This window comes from Chiloscyllium punctatum, chromosome 8 (genome assembly GCF_047496795.1).
Source record: "Chiloscyllium punctatum isolate Juve2018m chromosome 8, sChiPun1.3, whole genome shotgun sequence".
Lineage (NCBI taxonomy): Eukaryota > Metazoa > Chordata > Chondrichthyes > Orectolobiformes > Hemiscylliidae > Chiloscyllium > Chiloscyllium punctatum.
This window is the reverse complement of record NC_092746.1, coordinates 79,393,035-79,407,533: the sequence shown is the minus strand read 5'-3', so window position 1 is coordinate 79,407,533 and position 14,499 is coordinate 79,393,035. Positions and strand designations below refer to the sequence as shown.

General features: G+C 40.3%; 1 protein-coding gene across 1 annotated transcript in view; it reads right to left on the bottom strand.

Moving 5' to 3' along the window:
- Positions 1-232: 232 nt before the first annotated feature.
- Positions 233-14,499, bottom strand: part of LOC140480684 (vimentin-like) — a 22,636-nt gene continuing 8,369 nt past the window's right edge. The window contains exons 4-9 of the mRNA XM_072575896.1: positions 9,656-9,817; positions 8,082-8,207; positions 6,163-6,383; positions 2,822-2,862; positions 687-775; positions 233-591 (exon numbers count right to left, since the gene is read on the bottom strand). Of these exons, the coding sequence (XP_072431997.1) occupies positions 520-591; positions 687-775; positions 2,822-2,862; positions 6,163-6,383; positions 8,082-8,207; positions 9,656-9,817 (711 nt within the window). The 3' untranslated portion in view covers positions 233-519. The remainder of the gene's footprint in view (positions 592-686; positions 776-2,821; positions 2,863-6,162; positions 6,384-8,081; positions 8,208-9,655; positions 9,818-14,499) is intronic.

Sequence of the window (14,499 nt, the reverse complement as noted above, 5' to 3'; positions counted from 1 at the left end):
TAGCCTTGGGGTGGCAAAATGACTGACAACAAAAAAATCCGAAATAGCTTTAGCATGTCAAAACATTTTCAAATTGTGCTGTTTGTCTCTTGGTTCTGTGCACATCTTAGCTGTTAACTTTATAAAGATGTTGTTATCAGAAACAAATACATTTCAGACAGAGTGAACACTGGATTTTTCAGTAGTATTTAGATGCCTATTTGTCCTTAGCAAAAGATTCAGGACAACAAAATTTAATTTATTTTTCCCTTAACAGTGCAATTTTATTTAATCAGTGATAGCAGTTTACAATTGGCAGTTAAGGTAAAGCAATAAAGACTTCAAATTCAAACCTGTTTGAGTGAATATATTGTTGTGGAGTATTTTGGTTTAACGTTTACTTTCTTTTTAAATGATGTAATGCAGCCCTATTATACATAACACTTCAAATAAAACCAGAAAGCCATGAAACTTAAATGTTTTGTTTCACAAGAGAAAATTGCCATTCTTATTTTGCAGGATTCAGAGATTTAATGAAGTTTAATCTTGATTCACTTCAGTATGTGCATCTGATATCTGCAGTTCAAACTCTTGTGAGGTCTCACTGAGTACCTGCAAATAGTAAAATAAAAAGAAATACATGCAATTTTTATTATAACTCATTTAAATCTGTATAACAAACAGGACAGATATTTATAATAACTGACCTCTCCATCTTTCATTTCAATTGTTTTCATGGACAGTGTCCTTTTAGGGGATTGAATTTCAGGTGGTTTGCTTCGTTCAAGTTCTACACCTTCAATGCAAGTAAGAAAATTATACACTATCATTTGTTATTACAAACTCTCAATTAGTTTGGATGGATGAAAAGATTGTAGCCATTTAAAATAAAACATTTAATGAGCAAGAATTTTTGGAAAACGAAAGAACAGAAGATTTTCAATTGAAAAAGTTATAATTTGAGAAAGCAAAGATAGGAATATGATATGCTGACAAATAACTTAATAACAGATGAAAGATAAATCTGATCAATGATGAGATCTCAGGTGAAGTTTTGTGTACTAGGCTGCACTTTATAGGAAGGATGTAAACACACAGTGCAGAAGTGACTTATAAAAATGGTTCCAGAGATGAGAACCTTCAGTTATGAAAATAGACTGAAGAAGTAGAGACTCTACTCTTTGGAGAGAAGATAAGTAGGAGAGAGAGATTGGCCAAGGGGTATTGTCAGTTGACTGTTAATCGAAACAATATTCTGGGAACTTTTGTACAAATCTTACCATAGCAGATGGTGAAATATAAATTCAGTAAAAAATCTGAAATTAGGAAGCTAATGATGACCATGAAATTATTACAAATTGTCATAAAAAAAACTCATCTCATTTATTAATATCCTTTAGGGAAGGAAACTGCTGGCTTACATGTGACTCCAGGTCCACAGTAATGTAGTTCACTCTTCACTAGCCTGTGGACAATTAAGGATGGCAATAAATGCTTGTCAGTGATGCTCATGTCCCATGAATGAATGTTAAAGGAAAAAAAGGCTGTTCTTACGAAAAAGAGCAGGAAGCCTGATAGAGGTTTTCAAAATTATGAGCAAGCCAAATAGGGAGAAACTGATCCTGTTCATAAGAGGATGAGAAGACTTAGATTTAAAAGTGTTTTGCTTAAGGAACAAATTGTGATGTGACAGAAAATCTTTTTCCCACAGCGAATAGTTAAGAGTATGGGAATGCACTGTCTAGAAGTATGCTGAAGACTGGTTCAGTTGAGACATTCAAGAGGCATTGGATGAATATTCCAATAGAGATAATGTACAAGGAAATGGGGAAAAAGCAAGAGATTGGCATGAGGTTAGGATGCTCATTTGAAAAACAGATACAGAGATGATGGGCTGAATGGCCTCCTTCTGTGATAACAAATTACTGGCTGGGTATCACAGGCAGACAATTTGTCCTCTCTACTGGAAAAATCAGTCAGCAACTGACAACTGACTAAAATACCCTGCCCACACCAATAAAACACTCTGGGTAGTAACAGGGAAGGTCAAAATAGGGTTTTACCCCTCAATGGGGCAGAGGTTCCATTATTGGGAGCAGTCCTGACTGACTAGAAACGCCAGTCGTCCCAGTAAAGTCATGCAGGTGCTGCAGATCCTGCAGTACAGGTCCCAGAAGATGACAGCGTGGACTCCAGACCAACAATAATCTAAGCTCTTGAGTGGGAAGGGATTGGCAATCTTAGAGAGGGAGGGCAGTTGGTACAGGTCTTGGAGAACAAGTGGGAAAAAGAAAGGGCTGGGGGAGGGGAGAGATGGTGCTACCTTCAGGAAATGTCTTCCTGTATGTAAATAACACCCCCTGAAAAGAGTACACCTCCATCAGGCCCACTTTTAAAGTCTGTTTAAAAGAAAATCAACTAGTCACTTCCTTCTAGCTGCAATACCACTCACATTTTAGATTGGGCAGTGTATTGTGAGTATTAAAAGTGTTTTTAGCAAGCTTAATTGACCCTTAATATTTTTGTTTATGTATGGTCAGACAAATGCTAATTCTGGAGTCCACATACCCTCTGTGAACTCAGGGCTGGGTACGAAGGCGGTGGGCTAGCCAGCTAAATTATTTTACATTTCCAGCCACCAAAAAGCTGCCTGCTGGTGCTATGTTAAATCAAGCCCAATAAGACTTTCATGGTGGCACAGCAGTATCCTGTCATTGCTTGAAACAAAATCTGTTTCAATTTATACAGGATTACGCAGATTTACAAAAGCCGATAAACTTGAAAATATAATATTCTAAGAAGAATTTTGATAATTTCTCATTCAAATTTTATGACTACCTACCTTGCAGATGCAAAGGGCTAGGAGGGGCAGTCATCGAATACCTAGAAAAAAACAATCTAGGTTAACACAGCAGTTTTGTTTCATCTCATACTCTTCATTTTCCTTATCAACACATTGAGTTAGTTTTTGTTGTTATTCATTGTGCAAAGTGTATTGTGCTATCATGATGTTATAAGATGCAGGATACTCCCAAGAGGTGGCAAGGAGAAAGGAAAGTATTGTATATTTTCAACAATTAAATTCCACGTTTACAACATTTTCAGTGCAGTACTATTATAAACAGATAATAGGAATAAAATCAGTCTTGGGTGAAAGCCTCAAAAGAGTGTAGTGATTTGGTAGTGCACTGAAACCATCAACTGGCATTGCTCACTTTGTGCTAGCACCAAGTCCAATTTTATTCCTAGTCTTTTAGTTCTGAGGTGGCAGTGGCGCAGAGGTATACAACTAAAAAGGAGTTGTCCTTGGATCATTAAAGATTATCGCCAAATCCCACAAAGCCTCAGACTATCAGGTCAAATATGGGCAATGATGCCTCCTGCTGAATATAACATGTCACTCCCTACCCCTAGCCTCCCTCCCGCAGCTGATAAATTTGTCCTCCAACATGTTGAGCACCACTTGGAGTAAGCGTTGAAGGTGGTGAAGGTACAGAATGTACTCTGATTGGGGGAGATTTCAACGACTGAGCAAACCAGCCAAAGCTTCTAGACTAGGTCAATGGAAGGTGAGGAGTGTACCAAAGAGGGCAAAACTTTCTGATCTCACCTTCACCAATCTACCTATCACATATGCATCTGTCTTTGACAGTATCAGCAGAAACAGCCACTGCACACAATTATTTTGGAGACAAAGTCTTGTCTTCATATTGAAAATACCGATGGTATCAATGATATCATGTGGCACCATCACCATTCTATATGGGACAGATTTTGAACAAATCTAATAACCTCAAATTAGGCACTCATAAGGCACCATGAGCAGCAGAAGAATTATATTCAACCAGAATCTGAAACCTGATGACCTGGTATATGCCCCCCCCTCCTCCTTTACCATTACCATCAAGCCAGGGGATCAACCATGGTTTAATGAAGAGTGCAGGAGGGCATGCTGGAGGAGCAGCAGGCATACCTGAAAATGAGGGGTCACCCTGTTAAAGTGACAACACTTGCATGATAATCAACGGAAACAGCATGCCATAGGTGTAGCTAAGCAATCCCACTACCAATGGATAAGATCTAAGGGTTGTCTACATCCAGTCATGACTGATAGAAGAAGGAGGCTTCACAAAAAACTCCATTCTCAAGTTTGGAGGAGTGCAATAAGTACATCTGTGCAACATCAGCACAAAAGCGAAGGAGGAAGTAATTGCATCTATTTTCATCCAGAAGGGCCAAGTGGATGATCAAGTCAACACGCAATTCAATTCTCTCCACATTATATCATGAAATGGCTGAATTAGATGGATATTATAGAGACTATGAACCCTGACAACATTCTGGTAATTGTGGTGAAGACTGCTGTTCCAAAACCAGCAGTGGCCTTATGGACAACATTGGTATCTACCCAGCAATGTCAGTAACTGCCCAAATATAGTCCGTCAACTAAAATTAGGACCATTCAAACCCAGCCAAATGTTGCCTTATTAAATGCACTCTCCATCAATAACAGTGATGGAAAGGATCATCAACAGTGTTAATGCCATCAAGAGATACTTGTTTGATAATAGCCTTTTGAACTACTTAAGTTTCTTTCTGCTAGTAACACCCACAGTGCTGTAGGGAAGGGAGTTCCATGACTTTGCTCCCATGACTGACCAACAGCATATTTCTTAGTTGAAATGGTGAGTGGCTTGGCGAGGATCTTGCTGGTTCCCATGCATCTGCTACTCTTGTTCTTCTGGATGCTGGAAATCATGAGTTTGAAATATAATGTTGAGAGAGTTTTGCTGATTTATGACGTGTATTTTATAGATGGTACACACTGCTGCCACTGTACATTAGTAGCGAAGGAACTGAACGTTAAATGTAGTGGATGGTATGTTACTCAAGCAGCTGCATTGTCTTAGACGGTGTCAAGCTTCTCAAGTACTTTAGCAGTTATAGCAGTCCATGCAAGAAGAAAGTATTCTATCACTGTCCTGATTGGTGCCAGGCACTGGAGAAACAGGAGTTAAGTACCTCGCAGAAGGAATTTGAGCTTCTGACCCTCTCTTGTAGCCACTGTACTTAAATTGCTAATCCAGCTCAATTTCTAGTTAGTGGTAAGCCCCCATTCCCAGATATAGATAATAAGGGATTCACTGATAATAATGCCATTGAACATCAAGGGACAGTGTTTAGATTCTCTTTTTGTTGGAGATTGACATTGTCAGCACCATTGTGGCACAAATGTTACTTGATGTCTCTCAGTCTAAGCCTAGATTTGTCCAAGTCTTGCTGCACCAGAAGATGGACATGGATCCCTTCAGGCTTTGAGGAATCCTGAATGGTGCTGAAAATTGTACAATCATCAGAAAGATTCCTACCTCTGACCCTATGATGACTGCACAGTTATTGATGAAACAACTGAAGATGTTTGGGCCGAAGACTAGCCTGAGGAACTCCTGAAGTGGTGTCTTTGGACTGAAATGATTGACCACTAAAAACTACAAACATCTTCCTTTGTTTTGGTTGGAGTCCAACCAGCAGAGAGTTTTCCCTCTGATTCTCAGTTTTGCTAGGGTTTCTTAAAGTCACACTCAGTCAAATGCTGACTTGATAATACGGGCAGTCACTGTCACCTCATCTTTGGAGTTCAGCTGTTTTGTCTACATTTGGAAGAAGGCTGAAATGTGGCCAGGAGCTGAGTGGCTGTGGGAGGACCCAAACTGAGTCACTGTCATGGGAACACTCTGTTGGTGTTCCCAGAGGACAAGTACTTAAGTAGTTCAAAAGGCAACTCACCACCATCTTCCTCAGGCTATTTGGGATTGGAATAAATACTGGCCAATCCGGTGATACCAATAACACATAAACAAATATGGGAAAAAAATCCAAAATTTACATTATATGAATGAGAAAAATATCTCTTTTTTTCATGACTATTTAGGCAATATGGAAATACAACTGAACAACTCTTAGCATTGTTTCAAAAGTAACTCATGGAAAGGTATTTTTATTTGGCCAGGTTTGCTCATTGCAGAGTTCTGTGCTTGTTCCCTCCGTTAAACACTTTGCCAATAAAATTATGATGGCTTCCGAATAAGCATAATGGATATCAGCAATCATGATGGATTGCTGAGCTGATATAGCAGTGCTACTTCAGTCAAGTATTACATGGAAGTTACACAAACATCTGACCTGTTTTCCTCACTCTCCAATAACTTCCTGTAAGTTGTGATCTCAGCATCTAGTGCCATTTTAACTTTCAGCAGATCTTGATATTCAGATAAGCGATGGGTCATCTGTTCAGTCATATTTTGAATTTCATCTTCAAGTTGAAGGATTGTTTCTTGGAATTTGGCTGTTTCCTTGTTAAACTGATCCTCCATTTCATTCTTCTGGCGCTCAAGAAAATCTTTCTGTTTCAAAGATAACATAGACACTTATTTTCTATCCTTTTCCATGAGATCACATTTGTATTTTGTCATGTGTTTACACAGTGGGAGGGCACTGTCCTTTCTATGATTTCAGAACCATAAGAGATGCATACACATTAAAAATAATTTGCAGAAATTGCTTTCATTACATGAGCTGTCATGCTTATTAGCGTCAGAGATGCACAGCACGGAAAGAGACCCTTCGGTCCAATGTGTCCATGCCGAACAGATATCCCAAGCTAATCTAGTCCCGCCGGCCAGCACCTGGCTCATATCCCTCCAAACCCTTCCTATTCATATACACATCCAGATGCCTGTTAAATGTTGCAATTGTACTAGCCTCCACCACTTCCTCTGGCAGCTTATTCCATACACGCACCACCCTCTGTGGGAAAAATTTCTCCTTAGGTGCCTTTTATATCTATCCTCTCTCACCCTAAACCTATGCCCTCTAGTTCTGGACTCCCCCGCTTGTTTTATCTTGTATGGTAGCTGGTTCAATGTTAATTTCCACCATAACCAGGAATCAGTATTGAACTTCCCCTCATGTCACATTCTGACAACAAGATCCAATTAGGTTAATTGAAAATGTGAGTACAAATTTCATCATGTCAAATCATCAATAAATATGTTTTGGAAATCAGATTTATCGTGATTAAATTGGAAGTTAAAAATTTAGTTGAATATTTTCAAACCAAGTTGGATATTTTTATTGATATGGAAACATATGAAATGCAATCAGCACTTTTCATTTTAAAAGAGCTACTTCTAGAAACTGGGACTTAATAAGAAACTCATTACATCAGAACTTAGAAAAATCAACACAAGAATTAATATAAATTTGGTAATCAACAATGGATTGTCCTGAAATCCAACACATTTCTCCAGCCTCGTTTCCTTCATTTCCTCGAACACAGAGTCTTCCTAACACCCATCAGGCTTCAGAACCCAATTTAAAAAGTGTGCAGAAATAAACTGCAGCCATGGGTCTGGTTAGTTGTCCAGCAGCAAGCTCTTAGATTCCACACATTCCTGTGGCTTCTCCTTCCCACCTAATACGTTCTGTGCATTCCTGCTTAAATGAAGCAGAATCAGACTCAAACTTGCAGCAAATAAACAGGAGCGAGGGCTGATCAAAAGCTTGATCAATGGAAGGAAGTGAGGGAGATGGAAGAGCTTTAAGGATGCATGATCTGTTGTATAGAGTAAGCTAGGAGTACTGGATGGGGCAGAGTTAGGTTGGCAGAATATAAATTCTCCACAAATTTATTTATTTGTACAAAGACGATGCAAATAGAAAGTTAGTAAGCACTTGATTGCTTGATTGGAGCTTAACTTACCCTTGAAAGCAGTAATATCAGCAAATTAGTATTCCAACTAAAATAATATAAATTAAGATTAATTAAATGACCTCATTGAGATATAAAGAAATAAAATTGGGCCTTTCCCTTGGATTTTCCTAACTCGCCAAGATTAAAAGCCATTTGAACTGAAGAAATGGTATTTGTATAATTGTTATTGGCCTGACAGCCAGTAATTCCAAAGAAACTGGCAAACATATCAGTCACATTCCATATTCATATGATACTGGTAAACCCCTTGTTGTCTGTGTCTCTGAAGAGGAAAATTCACTTATTTGATGAAACAATTAATATCATTATTCACACACAGTCAACTTACTGAGCTCTTAAGAGCTTCAACTTCGCACTTGAGTGCCTGGGCCTCCCTGCGGTAATCACTTGCTTCTTGCTTTGCCTGGCGAAGGGCTTCGTTGCTGCGAGCAATATTTTGAGTAAGGCCGGAAACCTGTATAAAATCCAATCTCATTAAGTGCAACTTAACACATAAGCAAAATCTTGCATTTCTGTTCTTGGTTATTTTCCATTACATATTTGTTCAGATTTTGGAAATAACAGAGTGGATATAAGAGTTTCACTCTTTCACTCGGAGGTTAACTTCTCAGAGTGGGCAAACTTTCAGTGAAATGCAGAAATACTGAAGGTGTGATTGTCCCCTCCATGGAGATAATGAGGGACGTGCTGAGAAGGGAATGACTCACTTCAGCGTCATCTTGCCTCATTTTATCCTCGACACCTCAGCAATTAGCTCTGCATGAGACGATCCACAAAACCCTCAAACTGCCAGCAATTAAAACTCTTAAGTGGTCAATTAATGGTCATTTAAGGTACTCAACAAACCATCTCCTCCATTTTAGAAACTGAGAAAGGTCCGTAGGGACCTGCCCACCAGGTTGGGAGTTATGAGCTACATTATAATAGTGTTGCTCTGATTTGTATTCACATTCATACAAGTTTGTAAAGTTTCTCTGCTTACTCACTAAACATGCCAGAAGAAAATAGAGCAAGTGCATTAAGATGTAAGTGAATTGTTAACACATTAAATCAAAACTAGTTTTAAACAATATGTAGACTCTCATTCCTTCAGAATTTAATTGGTCCTTGAGCTATTAGGAGAAACAGAATTTTAATTTAACTTCTCTGTCCATATCTTTTATCTCTCCTTTAACTGTTTTTCTCTTTATTTTGCTCCTGCCCAATATACTTTATATTTGCTGGTTTGGATTCTTTATGTTTCAGTTAGGATTCTTCAGCTTGACAAGTTGAAAAGCCTCAAGGCTGCTTGCCTTACGTATACACACTACTGCTCCCGTGTGAATAATGCAGCATTGGATCAGATGACCGATAATGACAAGAGTTAAAAATTGGTCTGCACCCAATGTTGGGTACAGAGGTCACAATTAATGACCTGCCTGTGGCTTTTCCTGTTGATGTAGGCAGCAACCAAATTAGGTACTGGCATCCTTATTTACTTCATTGTAGTGTTTGTCAAAGCAGAGTCTGGGCTATAGAACATAGAACATTACAATACAGTACAGGCCCTTCGGCCCTTGATGTTACGCCGACCTGTCATACCAATCTGAAGCCAATCTAACCTACACTATTCCATGTACGCCCATATGCTTATCCAATGATGACTTAAATGGGTTGCTGGTTGGCAGAGTGCTGAGCAGAGGGCCAAATAGTTTGGCCTGATAGCACACTGTGCAGCCAGTCCGATCCTTTCAAAAGGAGTGTGCCTGCCTTAAATAGATGCTGTGTTCAGTGGAAGAAAGTTGGTGCAGACTGCCATCCTTTGGAGAACTTGTCCACTCAACACGTATCTCTTCAAGCACAACATTTCAAATGTGGTGATTTAAACAATGCTTAACATTAAATTAATATCAAAAAAAGTACCTTGGATTTGTACCACTCCTCAGTTTCAGTAATGTTCCTAGCGGCAAGTTTATCGAATTGAGAACGAGCTTCGTGTAGTGCTGAAGAAAGGTCAGGCCTAGCCACATCCATCTCAATCCTGGTGTGTTGATTTTGCCCTTGTGATTCCAGGTCATGGATTTCCTAAAGAAAAGTAATTACAAGCCATCATTTATTCAGTTAAAAATCACACAACATCAGGTTATAGTCTAACAGGTTTATTTGGAAGTACTAGCTTTAGGAGCACTGCTCCTTCATCAGGTGGTTGTGGAGTATAAAATTGTAAGACACAGAATTTACAGTAAAAGTTCTCAGTGTGATGTAACTGAAATTGTACATTGAAAAAAACCTGGATTGTTTGTTAAGTCTCTCATCTTTTGGAATGACCATATTGGTTTCAGTTTCAAAAAACAACCAGTTCTGAAACTGAAACCAACATAGTCATTCTAAAAGTTGAGAGACTTAACAAACAATCCAGGTCTTTTTCAATGTATAATTTCAGTTACAACACACTGTAAACTTTTGTTATAAATTCTGTGCCTTGCGACCATATATTCCACAACCACCTGATGAAGGAGCAGCGCTCCGAGAGCTAGTGCTTCCAAATAAACCTGATGGACTACAACCTGATGTTGTGCGACTTTCAACTTTGTACACCTCCATCCAACACCGTGACCTCCAAATCAGCATTTATTCAATCTCTTTAATTTACTTGAAATTTTGTGCTAGGAAATGCCACAGGCCTTAAATGGAAAAGAATGTTTACTTCACTGCTAATTTTTGGCACCATGTAGGCAACATACGTTTTGGATTAAATGCAGGATAAAACTTCCAAACCCAAGATCAATCATAATTTTTTTTGTGATTCTAGTCATCTTTTTGAATGAAATGGACAATTTTGTTGCAATTGGAATTGCAATTGGGCAAATTGTACATTATATTGATTCTAGCAGGGAATAAATTGTCTGCTGACACTGAGAGACGTTTTTAATCTGAAAGTCGAGTAGATATAGTTCAAAGCCTGTTTAATTTACAAGTTTCCATCCCAGTGAGCCTATAAACAGAAGTACTTCTCTAAGATATAACTAACTAATGACTAAATAAGACTCCTTCACAACAAAATTCCTTTGAATGGGGGTTTTACCAAATATTCCCTATGCTTGTACATCAATGCAGGCTATTAGAAGCATTGCGAGCAGTGCTAAGGTTGACACTGACTTCTGTGAGATTACCTATACAAAACATCAATTGATCTTTGACACCTCCTTTACAGACGCACTCTCAGCAGAATTAGAGGTCCAAGTTGGACTTGCACTTACAGTGCACACATAAGATTCACACATGCACAATTTCTTTCAAATAGCATCTGTAATACCACAGTAACTGTAGGTGGAATTTTATCATAAGAGCGAGGCTCCCCCACAATGGTGGGACCAAATGTTGGGAGCTACATTGCATATGATGATGATGCAACTCACAAATGCATGCGGTGGGCAAATGCCCCCTGTGGAATTATGCAGCAAGGCAGACAGGAAATGTCCACACTGCCATCGGATGACTCAATTTCAGGCTGAGATGGGCTGAAAGGGCCACCTCTGCAAGTCAGTCTGGTCTCCGCCAGCAGGAAGAACAGATGCCGGTGTAATACTACAGATCCTTCACCTGCTGGGAAATTTAGAATTCTTTTTTCCTGACTCACCCTCTCCTTGACATTTTTCATCAAACAACCCCACCACTGCCACTTTTTATCAATAACCTCTTCACTTTGGATCCCAAGCACACCAAGTTCTGCATCTCCCTTTCAGCACCTATGGATGCAGAGGAAGATTGGAATCAATCTTTCAGCAATATCTCCCTGCACGCCCAGAACCAGCAGGAGGTGACAGCAATAGGGGAATCTTCTGTGGAGGTCACAGAAGAGGTGAACAGCCATGGGGGTCCAGATGGGTCCACACATGAACCTAAGTGCATTGCTACAAAAGGATGAATGAACCTCCCCGATCAGCCAGGATAAGTGGCATGGGATCAAAGAATTCTTCATGAGATTATCAAGCCAAGGAATTTTGCAGGTAACAACAGACAGCAGACTGGGAAATGTGTGTTCATTATCAAATGTTTATTTGGTTATGTGATTCTTGTGTCCAATTGGATAGCAACTGGAATGTGTAGCCTGTATGTGGCATGGGGATAAAAAGAGCTGAGGTGTTAGGTATCTTTTGACATGTCACAATCTCCATTGGACATGCAGGATAAGGAGAGCTTCAATACCAAGGAGAGGACAAAGACAGGAGTCTCCAAACTGAAAGTTCAAATGCTATGTAGGGAGGAAGCCATGGAGATTATGTTGCCAGGGTTGGAGGATTTGGGCTATAGAGAGAGGCTGAACAGACTGGGGCTGTTTTCCCTGGAGCATTAGAGGCTGAGGGATGACCTTATAGAGGTTTATAAAATCATGAGGGGCATGGTTAGGGTAAATAGACAAGGTCTTTTCCCTGGGTTGGGGGAGTCCAGTACTAGAGGGCATAGGTTTAGGGTGAGAGGGGAAAAATTTAAAAGGGACCTAAGAGCAACTTTTTCATGCAGAGGGTGGTACGTGTATGGAATGAGCTGCCAGAGGAAGTGGTGGAGGCTGGTACAATTACAGCATTTAAAAGGCACTTGGATGTATATGAATAGGAAGGGTTTAAAGGGATAGGGGCCAAGTGCTGGCAAATGGGACAGATTAGTTTAAGATATCTGGTCAGTTGGAAATGAAGGGTCTATTTCTGTGCTGGACATCTCTACGACTCTACTCTCTTGCTAATGATATCGAGGTGCCAGTGTTGGACTGGGGTGGACAAAGTTAAAAATCATACAACACCAGGTTATAGTCCAACAGGTGTATTTGGAAGTACTAGCTTTGGAGTGCCATTCCTTCATCAGATAGCTGTGGAGCGGGATCATAAGACAGAATTCATAGCAAAAGATTACAGAGTCATGCAACTGAAATGATATATTAAACAAAGCTAGATTAACAGCACAGCAAAGCTAGATTAACAGCAGGGGGAGCATAGAGGAGAAAGATGGTTATTATTCAGGTGTAATGTCTGGGTTCAGAGGACAGGGAAGGCAGTTGGAGACAAATCAAGTGTAGTGGGACTCCTTATGAGGTATGAGTGAAAAACTGCTCTTGGGGTAGAGAGAAGTAAGTGGAACATGGAGGCGTTGGGAGGTGTCGCTACCTGGTGACCTGATGGAGGATGGAGCTGACAGTGTCCTCACTGAGCTGTATGCCCTGCATCACTTTCCATTCTCTCAATGCATAGTGTGACTAGAAAATGGCTTGGACAATGCCCAGGATGGGTGAAGTCAGTGTAACTATAACAGGTGAAAGCATGGGATTCATGTCTGCTCAATGGTCGGTCACTGAGGGCAACCACATGAAACAGCCATTTGCAAACCCAAGGGATATTTAATATGTAGGAGGCCCAGAGTTTTCTGGCTTGACTCCATTTCCTGGGATGAAAAAGTTGCAGTACTGACACTGGCTCCATATTCCAGGATTCCGTGATGGTACAATGCTGGACGCTGAAGCAGGACCTGAAGGCTGTAGGAGTGGGAGGCCGACTTATCCTGGTGATTATGAAGGTGACAGCCGCTGTGAATTTCTGGGTGACAGGATTCTTCCAGGGAGTGATGGGTGACCTGTTTGGGATCTCTCAGTTGTACACTCACAAAAACATCATGGCTATGGTCATCTGTGCAGTATCACACCGGATCACATATTTGTTCTCCCATGACACGGTCAGTGCTGCAACCCGGACAGTAGGATTCAGGAACATAGCTGCATTTCCTCTGGTGATGGATGCCATTAACTAAACACACACAGCACTGAAAGGAACGCTACAGAATTCATCAACAGGAAGGTGACCACTCAATTAATGTTCGGGTGATCTGTGATCACCTTTTCCATTTCCTGGAGGTGAATGCCTACAATCCTGGTCATTGGTATAACTCCTATATCTGAAGTGCTCATGTATCTGGTGAGTTTGAGGGTCCAGGTGACTTACAAAGCTGTTTACTGGGGGAAAAGGGCTTATCATTCCAACCAGGACTGACTTACTAATGTGGAGAGCAGATACAATGCTGCTAACGCTTCTGCCAAGGCCACAGTGAAACATATGATAGAGCTGCTGAAGAAGCCAAACCACTGCTTTGGCCAATCTAGGTGAGCCTCTCGTATAGCCATGACAAGTGACAACATTATCCTAGCATGCTATACTGTGTACAATTGGAGTCACCAACAATAAGATATGATAGATACTGGGGAACTGGGTGACTTGGAGCAGTCTTCTGAGGAAGAGGACAATTGACGTTTTGGGAGGAGGGAAGCTGTGAGATGCATAGCTGTAATGACACTCCTCAACATCATCTGTGACACACATTGTAATGCCCTGCTGGAGCAGTCAAAGCAGCAAAAAACATTTTCCAGAAGACAGTGGTCTGTTTCATTTCTGTGTTGCAGTATGATGCTCCTCCATGGGTAGTAGGGATTAGTGTCATGAGCCAAGTCCTCAGGGACTGTATTCGTCACCCTGGGTTCATCCTGACAGTTGGGAAAGTGCTTCAAAAAATGTAGTAGCTCAGAGTTCTGCAAAATATATGAGTCATGAGAGCTCCTTGGGAAATTGGCACACACTTGCATAAACATCTTTCAATGGTTATAAATGACTTAAACATTAAGGGAGAGAAATCCCTTCCGATTGACAAAGCAGCTGTTGGTTGCCAGGGAATTCTAATGGTCACTTGAATGAGTCAAATATCACCAGGCACAACCTGAGAGCCTG